The sequence below is a fragment of the Zingiber officinale genome, chromosome 9A (assembly GCF_018446385.1).
Source record: "Zingiber officinale cultivar Zhangliang chromosome 9A, Zo_v1.1, whole genome shotgun sequence".
Lineage (NCBI taxonomy): Eukaryota > Viridiplantae > Streptophyta > Magnoliopsida > Zingiberales > Zingiberaceae > Zingiber > Zingiber officinale.
In genome coordinates this window covers 22121875-22137959 of record NC_056002.1, presented here as the reverse complement: position 1 = coordinate 22137959, position 16085 = coordinate 22121875, and the positions used below count along the sequence as shown (strand labels likewise).

The window sequence follows — 16085 nt, the reverse complement described above, 5'->3', positions numbered from 1 at the left end:
CCCAGAAGCACAGCGAAAGGACGAAAAGTAAAAGACTAGTGCAAAAAGATGAGTGAGCGTACCTGCGTAAGGACGAAGCCTCCCTTTTTATACTGTTGTGGGTGTTTCTGGAGTCTGACGAGTGTCAGGAAATGTCGGGTGTCAGGCTTTGTCTGGCGGTGATTGACACGGGACATCCTCTTATAGGTCGAAGGAGGAATCGGGGGAGGGGGGGCAACGAGCCCTAGACCGTTGGCATATTCCCTGACACGCTATGATTATTCTCTGACGAGTAGTTACGATTCCCTTGTTTAATTGTCGTGTAGTGCCCGACCTCCTGAGTCCATTATCCCTAGGTTGGGTCATTGTACTTGCCGACCTGGACCTGTGGGCACTCTTGCCGACCTGGACTTGTGGGCACAAACCTATAGCTAACCTTGTATCGTGACTTGTATTCCTTAGTCTGGTTCCACTTATCCCGACCTGTACGTCTCAGTCCGCGTCCGTCTGTCCCGACCTGTACGCCTCAATCCGCTTCCATCTGTCCCAACCTGTACGCCTCAGTCCGTTTCCATCTGTCCTGACCTGTACGCCTTAGTCCGGCTCTGCTTATCCCGACCTGTATGCCTCAGTCTACATCCGTCTGTACCGACCTATACACCTTAGTCTGATTCCGCTTATCCTGAATCTCGACTTGTATGCCTCAGTCCAATTCCATTTGTCCCGACCTGTACGCCTTAGTCTGATTCCGCTTATCTTGAATCTTGACCTGTATGCCTCAGTCCGATTCCGTCTGTCCCGACCTGTACGCGTTGGTCCATGTGTCCTGCACCGCAAGTCTATAAATCCTGCTCCGTAATCCTTGGTTTGCATATTCTGACCTGTACACATTGGTTCATGTGTCCTGAACCGCAAGTTTATAAATCCTGCTTTGTAATCCTTGATTTGCATATTCCGACCTGTACGCGCTGGTCCCTGTGTTCTGTGCTGCAAGGCTATAAATCTTGACCTGTGATCCAGGCCTATAATCCTTGGTTTGCATATCCTGATCTGCACGCTTTGGTCCCTGTATTCTGTGCCGCAAGGCTATAAATCCTGACCTGTGATCCTGGCCTGTAATCCTTGGTTTGCATATCCCGATCTGCACGCTTTGGTCCCTGTGTTCTATACCGCAAGGCTATAAATATTCCGACCTGCACGCTTTGGTCCCTGCGTTCTGTGCCGCAAGGCTATAAATATTTCGACCTGCACACTTTGGTCCCTGCGTTCTGTGCCGCAAGGCTATAAATCCTGACCTGTGATTCTGACTTGTAATCCTTAGTTTGCATATCCCGACCTGCATGCTTTGGTCCATGCGCCCTGAGCTAGGCCCCACTGAGACCATCCTATAATATGGCCCTTTAAACTCCACGTAGGTTGGACTTTTGACTTCCACGTAGGCCTGTCTTTTGACCATCACGTGAGCTTGACTTTTGACCGCCACGCGAGCTTGACATCTGACTACCTCGAGAGCTTCACTTCCGACTATGTTTGTTGTCCGACCCCACTATCATGCACTGTATCAATCCTCTTTGTCGGATTCATCACTCTCCTTGGACCTCCCTTTGTGCTGATGGCTCTCCTCCTCCTCTCAAAGGTAAATATAGTTCACAAATATTATTTACAAATCTTAACAAATCGAACACATATGAATATTTATTTTGTTTAACGAATATTATATATTTTATTTAACGAATGTTGTGTACATTAAATAAATATAAATAAATTTTTATCAAACCATGCACACCTAACTTAATTGTTATGATAACAATCACTTTCGATATAAAAAAATATAATAAGACACCCTTTTAATTAAAAATTTTTAAATATAGTTTTAAAAATCCAATTAATTAGGATACCCTTTTAATTTTACACATATATAATCATGTTAGTTATAGCTATATCACAAATGAAGTGATAAGACACTAGACTATTTATAATTTCGAGAATTTATGAGAAACTCCACAATTGCTAGTGATATTTTCCAGTGGCATGAAAGTGATAAAGCATACATTTTCCACACAAATTTTACAAAGATAATAGAACAGGAATTGCAAGTTTGCAATACCAAATGAAAGAGAGAGAAAACAAAAAGTGTCGGATAAAGTAAAGCAGTCACAGAGACAAATGCACCAGAACGGAGAAAAGGATTGAAATTACAAGCACCCACCATGAGTCCATTGTATTGATAACCTTTGTGGCCTATGACATGCAAATTAGTTATCAACCACATTTGAGTCCATCTCCGCCTCCTCGAATCGATCACTCAAGATCCACAGCATGATGATCTGGTCGCCGCGGTGCCTTCGGCAGCTCCCTGGTCTGGTTTGTTGATCTTAATTGTCCGATCCTGCGTCAAATTGACAAATGCTTAAGATTGTTGCTCGGAGTTTAGCTATAGGAAATTTCTTGGTACCTCAGGTTTGCTGTCTGTTTCGGAGAGTCTTTGCTTAATGTCTCTAGCTATAGAAAAGAAGACCTGCTCCACATTCAGATTTGTCTTGGCACTCTGTGCAGCATAAAAAACACCAGCGGTTAGAGAGGAAGCAACCATCAAATGAAAAATATGCACAGTATAGTGCTTACGGTTTCGAAAAACTTGATTCCATATTCATCAGCAAGTGCTTGTCCCTTTGCAGTAGGCACAGCCTGTGAAACGACAAATGTAAAGCCTTGGGGGAAGCCAAACTATTGTAGTTGAAGATAGAAGATTAACTTGGTACCGACCAAAGGGAACATACCCGTTTGCTTTCATCCATATCAGCCTTGTTACCGACTAGAATTTTGTTCACATTGTCAGACGCATGTTGTTCAATGTTCCGGATCCAATTCCTTATGTCTGGCAGGCGTTAGTTATGTCAGGAAGAGGAAGAATATAATCTAAACAATTAATTATGTGGAATAAAGAGTAAAGGTGCCTACTGTTAAAAGATGACTCATCAGTGACATCGTAAACAAGCAAAATGCCCATGGCACCTCGGTAGTAAGCTAGCAAAATGGAGAGAATGCAGTTTCAGTCCAGAAAAGCTTTTGAAAAAAATCAAATGAGTGCAAACGATGCATCCTAAAAGTAATTGCTTCAAGAAGAAAAAGAAAACAATTAAAGCCTACCAGTTGTTATCGTTCGGAAACGCTCTTGACCAGCCGTATCCCAAATTTGGAGTTTAATTCGCTTGCCATCCAATTCTATAGTTCTTATTTTAAAGTCAATACTGTGCAAGAGACAGACGATCAAAAACAGAAAAAAGAACACTAGAATAAAATAATCAAGTTGAGAAAGAAAAGCCTTAAAGAGCTTTAAACATAATATACCCTATTGTAGTGATGAAACTTGTTGTGAACGAACCGTCAGAGAAACGCAGAAGGAGACAACTTTTCCCAACGCCTACAGTAAGACAAAGCATCTATCAAAATAATGGAAACACCACAACAAGGAGATTCTTAAATATGAAGAATTTCTTTTATTTGTAAATTAGTAAGGTCCATCATTTTGGTATATATGACTTTGTGCACACTGTCATTCCTACATAACAACAATGATTGGATAGAAGTAGACAGACAACAAAACTCAATACTGCAGAAACACGCCATGTGCATGCATACTCTCATTTCCATTACCTCACAACAAGTGGGGATAGATTAATTGAATAGACATACACAGACAAAAACATTCTATACAGCAGTAACATGTTACCTATAATCATTGACATAAAATTACAATTTAATAAATCAATGTTGAAAAATATTACACAGGGCTAAGATTTTCACAAATCAATCACTAATGCTAAGAAAAATGATCTATAAAACCAGGAAAGATTTGACAAAAACTGAGAAAATGGAATTTAGATCAACAGGGGATTTCACCAAACAAATAATTGATTCTTGCCCAAATTATGGTTTTGCAGTAAACAATATGCTACGAAGCAACCATTTTACTAGTTAATGCCAAATTTTTTTTCGTTTGTTTCATTTTCCACCTTATTGGATGTAGTTTCATTATGGATGTAGTTCGTTTATGCCACAAAAGCAGAGGCAAAAAAATCATAAGAAGCACGGACAATGGAACAATGACTATCATTTAATTAGAAAATTTAGAACCAAAATACTCTTAGGAGATGGTTACTAGAAGAGAAATTGGAGAAAATAAAATAGGAAAGGTATGCAAGTTTAGGTATTTTTAGTCAAAGAAAAACTAAGATTTTTAAATTTGGGTACTTGTTATCAAGAAAATAACTAACTTCCATTTCCTCCCTCTTTTCTTTTCTCTCCGAGAAAATAAACCAATGAAGAACCACATTCAAAATTCTTTATATTTGCAAAGGAAAATATGTAAAGCAGACTTATTCATATTTACTCGTTCCAATTTGCATATATACCAAAACTTAAAACCTTACACTATTGGAAAATCCTGTGATTTAAGGTTTCATTCTTGAACAATAAGCAACACAAAAGATTAGCAGTTGAATTCAATGTAAACCATAATGATTATTTAAACAGACAACCATAAGGCATGTCTGACATTCTCTATATGATAATTGACTCCTAGCTAGAAGCACACAATCATAGTTTTTGCAGTTTGAAACTGGATGAGAAACTGGTAACCGCAAATTTACAAAACAATTAGAACACTAGCAACATAAGTCCTTTAGAATCTTTTACAATGTATGTCACAATAAAAATAAATCAAACTCCTATGAATAAAGAAGCAAAAGGGATTAATTCTTTTTTTTTTTATAATGAAATATAAGAAGACAAGTTAATCCATTATAACTGAAAACATCAAAAGTTTGACTTTGGATCGCGTGACACAATAACCATGGGAAGATACCACAATTTTGCGACCCAATAAAAATAGTTTCAATATTACATTGGACAAGGCACAACATTTTGAAATCCAATAAAAGTAGTCCCAATAGATCATCAAAATCCAAGCTTCACGCAGATCTATCCAATCCAGACCCAAACATCAATGATGTCCATATCATCCAAATCTAAATTAGGGGGGAAAGGACAAGAAAGACCGGACCTTTCAGATGAAAAGGGGATCAAAGAAGCACATGGAAACGTCATCAAATCCGTGGTAGAAAAAAAGCCAAAGAGGCCTTACCGCTGTCTCCGATCAGCAGAAGCTTGATCAGGTAGTCGTAATCGGCGCGTGCCCTAGCAGGTGGAGCGGCCATGGCGATACCCAACGGCGGAGGAGTCAAGAATCTCCTCTTTCAAGTCGCCTCCGCAGCAGATCTCTCCCCTCCCTCCCAAGGAAGCAGATCAAAAACCATAAGACCGTAAATCGAGGAAACCAAATGGGACAAAAAGGATGGCCAGTAAAAGCTTACGAGACTCCTCGATCCACCAATAGAAGGAAGAAGGGCTTGATCTCAAGAGCTGGAGATATGAAGAGGAGGAGGAGGCGAGCAGCGGTGTCGCTGTTCTGGCCGTGGGATCCGCCGTCGGAATAGGCGAAGGGGGAAGAGAAGGAAATGAATAGAGAGAGAAGAAAGATCACACCGAAATACTTTTAGTTATTCCTATATTTATTCTAATTTTTCAGAAAGAAAAAAAATCATTTTAAATAAAAAATATATATATTTCTCTTCTAAAAAGAATTTTAACCAACTTCATAAATGAATTAGCCTATAATTTTTTTTCCCAAATATAAAAATGCCCATAGTTAAGTAATGTTAAGAGCAATTAGAAATGATAATAGAATTGTTTGACTCGTTCATTTAATTAAAAGAATATCAATGAGTTAAATATAAAATAAGAAAAATTATCTATGTCATCCATCCCTAATGATAAGTTTGTTGATTGCATACCCATGGCTTCAGAAAATAAACTTTGACAATTTGGCTGAAAGAAACACTTTTCCTACTGTGTTTGTGCAATAAAACTTATTAAAATATTTTAGATTTGAAAGCGAAAGCAAAGACTTTTTTTATATATATAATAAGCAAGATATCCAATTCTTCAAAAATCTTGTTCCTTATATTTGTTTCATTTGTTTGCCCACACTATTAAATTCAGTCTTTAAAGTTGATCTGTTCAATAGAAGATTTATAGTTAGATCAATTCAACTGAAAAAAATATATATATCATGGTTCATGCCATCGACCAGGTCCCCATGACTCTAAACGCTGGTCTACAATGGAAAAGATATACTTGTGAAACTATCAAAAGCGTGTTAATATATTGAAACACTACCACCTTTAAGTAACAGTTACTCACTAAGACAAATAGATCGAATATACCGTTAATATAAAACGACAGTGATAAATATCCACGCGATACTCAACGCGACCCTGTGTTTTTACCATTACATGATGAAAGTAGAGAAATGATAGCAAAAATATGTCCTCCGAAACAATGAAAACAGACCCAAGACTTAGCATCTCGACTCTTAACTAGAACGACCTCGAAACCTTATCCGCGAGACCATTTTATCTGGAGAAATGCACCTGCACTCCAATCAGATCTAGCGAAAGTGTTTAGATTTGCAGACGCCATTGTAGCTCCAAAAGAAACATAAAGCTCACAGAAAACTCCCCTTGGTTGGCCGCCTGCGCAAATCTCACATCATTTCTTGAGATCGTCTAACGATGCGGCCCACCTTCTTTTTGAATGTGTCCCTGTTATCTCTCCATTCCTTCTGCAATTTACACAGCCAATGAAGAGCACTGCAAAGATGAGTCTACGACGTCAAGAGATTTTGCTGAGATTTAAAATCCACAATGAAATGACGCAATTTAATACTCGTATGATATAGAACTGTAAGAATGTTATGAGTCCAAGTTGGTATAATTATTCAATCAGTTTGAATTACCCTACCCCAAAAAATTCATTTTAAAGTTGTTACAACATTTAGCAAAAATTATTGCAAGTTTTCATGGTTTGGCTTACAGCAGCTTCCACATTTGCAGGAGATTCATCATTAGGACCAGAGAGCATGGAAATAATACTCAGAACTATACTCTCAACCTGCCCATATGAAAACATTGTAATTGGTTAGTGCACTGCTGTGCAAAGTTCAAATCTAGGTGTTTAATGCTGCAAGTAAAAATTGGATGGATGAATAAAAAATAAAATGGCATGCTAAATCTAATTGACGATATTTTTTGGAATAAAGAGTGCAGCACTGCATCGGCAGTCGAGGTTTTCGAAATTTGAATGTGTGCCATGCGATAATTTGATATCAGATAAGTAATTGACTCATACAAGTAGTCTGGATGATCAACAATTCTTAAAACTGCATTCGGATATCACATGGTTCGGATTTGGGAAAGGCAAATAAGAATACAAATTCGTAATGCACATAGTAATGCAACTACAATTTGATTTGCATTGATAGTTGAGGAAAAAAAATACATATGCAAATAAGCAATTAAAAGCCAAATGCAGGTGTGGTGTGATAATATTAGTTGGCTTGATTTGGATAATATTTCAAAATCTTGTTAAGGTAAAGTTGTTGCCATGTGACCAAAAGGTCATGGATTCGACTCCTGAAAACAGCCTCTTACAAAAAGTAAGGTAAGACTGCGTACAATGGATCCTTCCCCGAGACCCCGCATGGCGGGAGCTTCATGCACCGGGCTGTCTTTTTTTTTTCAAAATCTTGTTAAGGATAGTAAGATTTATTTTGGTTAAATCATACTACATCAAGTTTTTTTTAATCATTATTTTCATAAATAAATTATTTATAAAATAGGTCTAAATTTGATTAAACTTTAGAATTGGGGTCATTTTACTGTGCTTTAAAGAGAGAGACCCACGGGATGCCTAGTTAGCTAAAGGGTAGTAGATTTGCTACGGGAGAGATCAATTCTCAACGGATACATGCCCTCGGAGAACCAACTCCTCTCACCCCCTAACCACTTCGCTTATAGTCCCACTTGGCTATAAGCTAACCTAGTGATTTACCTCCCTTCACATAACCTGAGGACAGACTGTGAGGGGTGCCTGAGATTAGCGTAATCACCTTTTGCTACAATAAAGAGAGACCAGTATCTTTTGTTAGATCTTGCAATTAATAAATCTTGAGTTCTCTTCATGTGTTTGATTTCTCATCCCAAGACAAATTCCCAATTCAGCTTAAGATTGTCCTGTGGTCCCTTATTCACATTCCATCACATTGGGATCTGCCAGTAGAAGAGCTTTCATTTAGCCCCTCAAACATCCCACACAACCATCACCATAATCCTGATTCTCTTTCTTTCCACTAATATCACAGATGCCCACCAACAATGTGAGGAACCAGTACCACACACCACCAGGACTTCGTTGACCTCCATCCACACCATCCTCTACTCCAAAGGTTGGTCAATCGAGAGCTCTCCCTTGCCTCTAAATCTAATATAATATCCCAATTCCACTAACCTATGGACGGGAGTGTGTGCTATTCACCCATAGCAAAACCAATGCAACACTCAGCAAGGCCCACGTTAACCTTCATATGTTTGAAAGGAAAACACACACTACTCAAACAATCTACCTTAACAAAACCGTGTAGCTATGGGAACTCACCTCTGCCCTTTTTGCAGAGTTCCATGTTAACAGGTCTGATGACTTCAACCACGTGCCATCTTAAGTGAACCACGAGAGACTCTTACTAGCACCTCCTCCTCCACACCCTACTAATGCAACAATCGTTGTCATTGCCAAAGAACCTAACACCCTTACTTCAGTCACTAGACTAGCATGGATGAACTGACTTATCCTCTGCAAGAACCCTGAACCCAGTGTTTATTCTATAGATCATTATCTGCTTAAAACTCTCTTTTGCTGCAATCCAACAGGCCTTCCAGTGTGGCCCTCCTCCTATAGGTCAGCAGAGCCCTCATGCCAATTACCGCAAGCGTTGGCCCATGTTCTAACATGAACCCTAGTGAAGGATCCAAACCAAGAGAAGGCATCCTCTCCATTGATGCTTCATTCCAATCTAGCAAAGAGACCTGTCAAGGCTATCCCATATCCTCTTCTCCTATGCAAGAGGACCACCAAGCGCTAGTAAACTCAATCCACAAGAAACCTCCTGGCTTTAGCTATATCGCCCCCACACCTTCTCCGCAATCTGGCAGAATCTGATCACTTGCTGCGACAAATCCAAAGAACAAAAAACCACATCTAGTAGGCCTACTGTAACCAGGACAGGCTTCAGACTGAAAAAAAATTTGTTGGGTCCACATCTTTTGGAGTCCATTCAAATATATGGTTTGATCAAATATGAAATGCAAACTACACCTTACAAAGTAGATTGGGATCTAATGTACAATTGGTTGAGATTAGGTGCAACGCATTTCAAATTGAACTCACAAGATAGAAGATCCCATTAACTGATCAAGATACAACCACATAGAAACTTAATCAGTGAATCAACTTACACTATTTTGGTATAATCACATTTTCTCTTTTGATAACTATTTATATTTAGTTTGTTTGTTGGTTAATTTTTCCTTAATAGTTATTCTCATAAAATGACTAAAAGGTCATGGGTTCGATCCTGGAAACAGCCTCTTGCAAAAAGCAGGGTAAGGCTATGTACAATGGATCCTTCCCCGGGACCCCGCATAGCAAGAGCTTCGTGCACTGACTACCCTTTTTCTTTTTTAGTTATTCTCATAAAACCCTGCATATCATTAATTCATTATATACCTTATGCATCAAAAACAAACAGACAAAAGAAGATAACACGTACACATCATATGCATATTCTTCTTTATTTGTACCTTATTTTGTTCATCATTTATCATATTATAGTTCATAGAATAAATTATCATCCATCATACGACTTTATAAGGATCATTAGCTTTCAATATGCTTAGCTAAATATGATACAAAGATACACCGGTACTGTTACAAAACACATGAGCGAATTTTAAAAGTGAAGATCATAAAACCATCTACGACTTAGAAAGGACATGGTCAGTATCAAATGGGCACACCTTGCAAAAATGAAACTCATTGGAGTCAATATGAAATTTTAGCATCGTTCAAGTGCAAGAGTAGAACCTGTTACACTATGGCCCAATATGAAAAGTAGATTAACTAAAACATAGGTTCCTACATACTTCAAAGATTGATTGTATAGTAAATTAGTAAATCTAAATCAACCTTTATTAAGGGTTGCCAATATCGATTTAAAAAGTAAAACACATGTTCTGGTATTAGAAAAAAATATATATATTTTCTATTATCTCAAAATTCATGAGCAAACTTAGGTTAAAAGTTCAACTAGAAGGCAATATGTTTTTCTAATTCAATAGACGAAATCTACCACAAAGCAATAAAGACTGAATACTACCATGAGCCAAAAAAAAAAAAACTTATTACAAATTGGTAGAGAATGAATACCGCTTACACATAAAATTTCAAAACCAAACACACACAAACTCAAATTGAAAAGCAGATTATTCAAAAACAAGTTTTTTTTTTTTTTTTGAAAAAACTTACTTCACTAAAAATTAACAAACCTTTCATTGAATCACATGACTTAACTCCAACATCATGAGATGATTTAGTCCCTTCTAACCATAAGACCACCAATGTTATTACCTCACATATTGACTTTTCTCTTTGATAAGAAAGTACATTTGACTAAACCACAAGACATAAACTTAGACAAATCCCTTATGATTCAGTTAGTTTAGAGACCATTCAACCTACCAGTAAATCTGGCTTAGATGATAAAGACACATTTATGCTACCCTAAGATACCCAAAGAGGAAATCGAACACTAAGAATAATGAAATAAGAATGCAAGGCATCCAATTGACAATTAACAAATGAATTAAGATTTGCATTGATATAATACTCTCCTTTGTAGAGAGTCTCCAAAGCTTGCGATCTTAAAGAGCTAATTTTCTTATATACTACTTGACACTAATGTTGTCAAATCGTGACTCGTATTGTAAATTGCTTTGATGAATTATTGAATAATTCAATGAATCGAATCATAAGATTAAGATTAAAAATATAAAATAATTTTAAATATATTTTTTTTACTTTATTTAGAATAATTATAATATGTAAAAATGTTATAATTATAAAAACATCATATAATACAATAGATATGAAGAAAGTAGGATATGGGAAGCAGAAACCCTCTGCTCCTTAGTACCAAAATCTTGAAATAAGGATTTTTAAAACATGCCAAAATTCCACAATCTAAGTAATATTTTATGTTAGATTAGGTGGCACAATATAGAGTAAGTTGTTGATTCATAATAAAAATATATAAATTCATACCTTTGTAGATTGTTTAATTCTCTCCATTAAGAATTAAAATGGCATGAACAATAGGAACTTTCCTTGTCAATTTCTTTTGATATAGAGATATTATTATCATCGAATTGATTTTAACTTCAACATGATATGACTCCTAAGTCACTAATATGTTACATTTATGTATTAATGTGACCTGATTTATTTTTAATTATTGTTAGGTATCAAGTTATATTGACTATCTTCAACTTTGTGGCTCCACTTGACAAGATCAATGTAATTGCTAACTTCAAGATTTCACTTTGTAATTCTCTATAGTTATATGACTATAAAATTCATCATCCCTCTCTTTTATTATAAATTGAGTTTAATTTATAAGAATATTGATCTAATTTAATTTTCTAGCAGTTAGATTTACCTTAATTCACTAAATTTATATATCAATCAGGTTTCTATGTTATTTTAGAATCATTTACAAGCAGTTAGAATCAGGTTTCTATGCAGCAATAGAAGTTCAATGGTGAAATGATTCAATTTTCCAAATTCTTATATTGTTTTATATTGTTAAGTCATTGGAAAATGCTTTTATCTGAATTCACAACCTTTTCAAGCAACCATTATCTCGGAACAACCTAGAGCCTGCTAGGTTTAGCCCAAAAAAACTTGAGATTATCTGGGAAAATCATGGTCACAGTTTAAATTTAGCACAAACTGTGCAAAATTTCAGTCCACTGACTAAAGCTTGAACTAACTGACCACTCAATGATTCTTTGTTATAGCATTGATATGTAAAATAGTGACACTAGTCAGTGCAGGAAGCCAAAAAGATGTTTCAACTATGTATGATCTTCAACTGTCATTTTGTATTTCTTAATATTATATAAAACCACAAGCAACTTTCCATTTAAGACTAATGAACCTAAGACCTCTGATACTCAGACTTGGCTGTGAATCAAACAAGTCTTTGGCTGTGAACCAAACAAGTCTTTGTTCGAGAGCACAGTTGACAACTTAACAAAATTATCAATCAAAATATTTGGACAAACCTATTGCCTGTGTACATGTTTCTATTGTTTAAGCTAAAGAAAAAATGATATAGGATTATTATACATTCAATGTGATTATTTTTATTTAAAAAAAATCATCCAAGAAAATAGCTAATAATAATAATAAGAAGAAGAAGAAGAATGTGAGATGGGAGATAATACTCCTCTGGATTATACGTAAATCTAGCCTACTGTTTATACATTTTCACATATCTAGCCAATATTTTAAAAAATTTCAAATCAAGACAAAAATTTTTAAAGTATGTTAAAATATATCCTTCTCCATAAATTTTTCTGTCTATTCCCCATTAAAAAACTGACGTAGCACTCATAAAGATGCCACACCGATAAAAACTTTTGGAGATGGAAATGAACAAAGGGATCGAAGCCGAGAAGTTTTGTCGAGCTCAAGTACATGAATCTCTGCTGCCACCTTGCCCCTCCTCCGTCATTCCCTGCTCCATTGGATCCCTCCAACATGTTCTCCTTTACTGCAGCCAAAATTGAGGAGATAGATTGTCGGCAGCGGCTCGACCTCTTCCTACTCCACCAAGAGCACCACGACCATGAACCCTCCCAATGAAATCCTCAATTGAGCACTACATCTGGATGAAGGTAGCAAGCATGTCAACATTAAAGATGGCAAGTGCTAGAATTCACTGCTTTGCTTCCTCCAATTCCCTCCTCAACTTTTCCTTGCTGGCATATTTGCCTGTTCCTTACCAAAAGAAGCAGCTCCAGTATTATGCGGCCACAGCTCAATGTGGTTCAAGAGGCCTTTGTGACAAACGTGCTTGAGAAGCAACTGCCAAAGACAACTGACCTTACTGTCTAGATCATTGGTAACATGCCCCCGTCATCGAGTGCACCCCCTGCCACAGCCTCCCAGTCAAATGACACATTCCAGAGTTGCTTAATGGAGTCTACATTCACAATAGCGCAACCAGTTCGAGCCCATCATTGGGCATAATTTTTTTGATGGGATAGTGCATGTGATTCACCTCTACAATGGCTACTGGTTCACATTGACAGAGTAGCTTCAACAGGAATGCATCATAGGGCAGCCAGTGTTCCCTAAGACCATTTGTTAGCTCCATGGCCACTCTGGCATTGCATGGTTGCTACTCTTCTACACTCAACCTCTTCAGCCTCATCCACAGCAAGCACAGAATAGGTGTCACCAACATTTGCCTCAGCTACTTCATCTATTTTCTCCTCAACATGTCCAAGAACATGTTGTACCACATGTGTCACACCCACCAACAATCTCCAGCTTCACCAAGGCTCCTCTTCATTAACAAAGGTCATGGAGTTCATCTTCAGTAACAACCAGTAAGACACAAATCATTCTATGTGCCAAGGGAGGACACAATTGTCAGTGAGGATGACAACCATGTGCTCTGCTGCTTCATGCACGATGAGAGGACAAGAGTCATAGATGAAGATCATAAATGCCAACAACATGAGGCTTCAAGGCCACTATCAAGCAACCTTTGCAGGTGTCCTGCAAACTTCCGTAGCACTTCCTCAACACAAAGGACTCGGAGTTACCAACTTAGTGAAGGCAACTTTCTCAATGGGCCCAATGAAGCAGGTAGGGCTAGAGAGGCAATGCGGTGAAAACTAATGTAACTAGGCTCAATAATCACCTCTTCCGCCTCACAACTTGGATCCTTCTCATTCCCATCCCCAAAGTTGTATCTGGTCAGCATTCCTCATGTGGCCTTTGCCGAGTTGGCAAAATGCCATGTTGGTGCTACAATTAGATTTTTAACAGGGAATAGACGAAATTATGATGAACTATGGATTTCAACACACTTTAAAAAAGATAGGCTAGATTCAAATTTTTTTATAAATTTGACTAGATTTGAGAAATCATGCAAATGATAGGCTAGATTTATGTTTTTTTTTTACTTTCAATTGAATGTTAAAGTGATACAATTTTAACCAAAAATAGATATAAAACACTAGACAAGAAGGGGGTCATACAGTGTGTATTGGGGTCCAGCGCTCACTTGGAAGTTCATAGCCATTTGGATCTTCACCAGGAGGATGTAGAATTGATATGCATACACGCCCATCTGGATAAACTGAAAATAACTTCATTGTTAAACCACATATCTGGAAGAAATGGAACAATTTCAATAAAGTATTAACCATTCGGGTGCCACATTTCTGATGTGAACCGCACAGTTGGAGGACTGTTGGGATAATTGGGCGGGAAACTCATAACTGCATTGAAGAACCCACCATCACTGCAATGAGATTTAATCCCATCATATTTTGTACGAATGAAATCACACAAGAGTTGGTGCAAACCCAATAAATTTTTTGGCAGATGTGTATGTGGTGTGAACTTCAATTGCCCTGATTAGTCTTCACCAGCAGGGGAAAAAAAAGAAGACTATATATAATATACAGAATATAGCGATGCAAGAAAGGGTAGATTATTAAATCCATCCCTGGCTCACCTAAAATACTAGTTCAATCAAAACATGTCCGTGTGAGTTATTTTTTGTTTAAACATTCCTTGCACCAGTTGTGAAAAAACAAATTCTTAGCAAACAACTGAGGACCTTAAATGAAAATTTTACTCCCTCCTGCATGGCCTTTGCACATCCTAAACATACGATTTCACAGAAATGTAGCACGATGCAATACCCTCCTTTAAGTATTATCAATTCTATGAATTTGAGCTATTCAATTATTCCTTTTGAATCAAATTTAAAAACCTAGATTTGAATCAATCATCTTTTGTGTTCTTGAGAAAAAACAAAAAAAAAACAATTTTTTTTAATCAAGATCGCTGCAAAGCTCCAGCCATACTAGCCAATGAAATAAAACCTAGTGAATGGTGCAGCAAAAAAACCTATCCAGTCATAGATAAAATTCTGAAAAAAAAAATCCGTCAGGTTAACAATCACAAATAAAAAATTTTAAAAGAAGAAGAAGAACCAGGATCGCCCAATTCAAGTGTCAATCACTCACTACAGCGTATCAGGCGGCCCGATGATGGTCACGTTCCACTCAAAGACATTGCTATCATCCACTAACCCAGCAGAGAAGCCATCCACCGGATTCTTCATGAGATCTGATCTCAGAACCACATATTTAATCAGTATCAGTATCATTGGTATAGCAAACATCGATCGAAACCCTAAATGGGCTAATCCATCCAAGAGGCGAACCGATCTATACCTCTGAGCTGCTTCTGTAGCAGGAGGCTCGCCGGGCTAGATGCCGCCATAGAAACTCCGGTTAATCCTCCGATAGCGTTGAGTCGGCGCGACGGAAGGAGAGAGAAGCAAAGACGACACTGGAAGAAGGTAGGGATGTGGAGACTTCCCCGATATATACAAACCTTTAACCAGCGGAAAATGGGCAGTCGGCAAATTATGGGAATAATCAAGGGTTTTTTCTTATTATGTTAATATTTAAGGGTAAAAATTAAGAGGATGTTATTTTTCTTTAGAAGGTGGTTTTAAATAAATTAAGGCTATAAACAAATTAAATATTAAGTAAGTATTTTTAATGTTGAACTTGATCATATATATATATATATATATATATATATATGATCCTGTTTGGAAGCTGAGTCGGATAGATCGTCGGGTGAGGTGGCTGAAATGTTGATCGAGTCGTGATGTCACGGAGGGGGGGTGTGTTGAGATGACTCCCGTGTTGACCAAGTCCTCAAAAGTCCTCTGGTTAACGCTACCTGCAGCCAGTGACCGAGTCTCCTCGGTCCCTGGTACCTTGAGGCTTGAGGCAGATCCAACGCATATATAAATGACAGACTAATATTAG

The 16085-nt window shown here is 37.5% G+C and overlaps 2 protein-coding genes across 3 annotated transcripts; both read right to left on the bottom strand.

Moving 5' to 3' along the window:
- Positions 1–1998: 1998 nt before the first annotated feature.
- On the bottom strand, positions 1999–5547 carry LOC122021245 (ras-related protein RABE1c-like). Its single transcript, XM_042579338.1, has 9 exons — positions 5355–5547; positions 5126–5270; positions 3331–3403; positions 3130–3230; positions 2941–3006; positions 2760–2857; positions 2605–2667; positions 2435–2527; positions 1999–2368 (listed from the first exon to the last, which is right to left on the bottom strand). Exons 2-9 carry the CDS (start codon positions 5196–5198, stop codon positions 2285–2287), a joined length of 651 nt encoding a protein of 216 aa, XP_042435272.1. The 5' UTR covers positions 5199–5270; positions 5355–5547; the 3' UTR covers positions 1999–2284.
- Positions 5548–6243: 696 nt separating this feature from the next.
- On the bottom strand, positions 6244–15638 carry LOC122021246 (ubiquitin-conjugating enzyme E2 7-like). 2 transcript variants are annotated; one of them, XM_042579340.1, is made up of 6 exons: positions 15477–15638; positions 15267–15369; positions 14436–14533; positions 14268–14368; positions 6916–6993; positions 6244–6692 (listed from the first exon to the last, which is right to left on the bottom strand). In XM_042579340.1, exons 1-6 carry the CDS (start codon positions 15523–15525, stop codon positions 6672–6674), a joined length of 450 nt encoding a protein of 149 aa, XP_042435274.1. In that variant the 5' UTR covers positions 15526–15638; the 3' UTR covers positions 6244–6671. The 2 variants fall into 2 exon arrangements, with proteins under 2 accessions (XP_042435274.1, XP_042435273.1); XM_042579339.1 differs by having other exon boundaries at positions 6244–6664.
- Between the last annotated feature and the right edge of the window lie 447 nt (positions 15639–16085).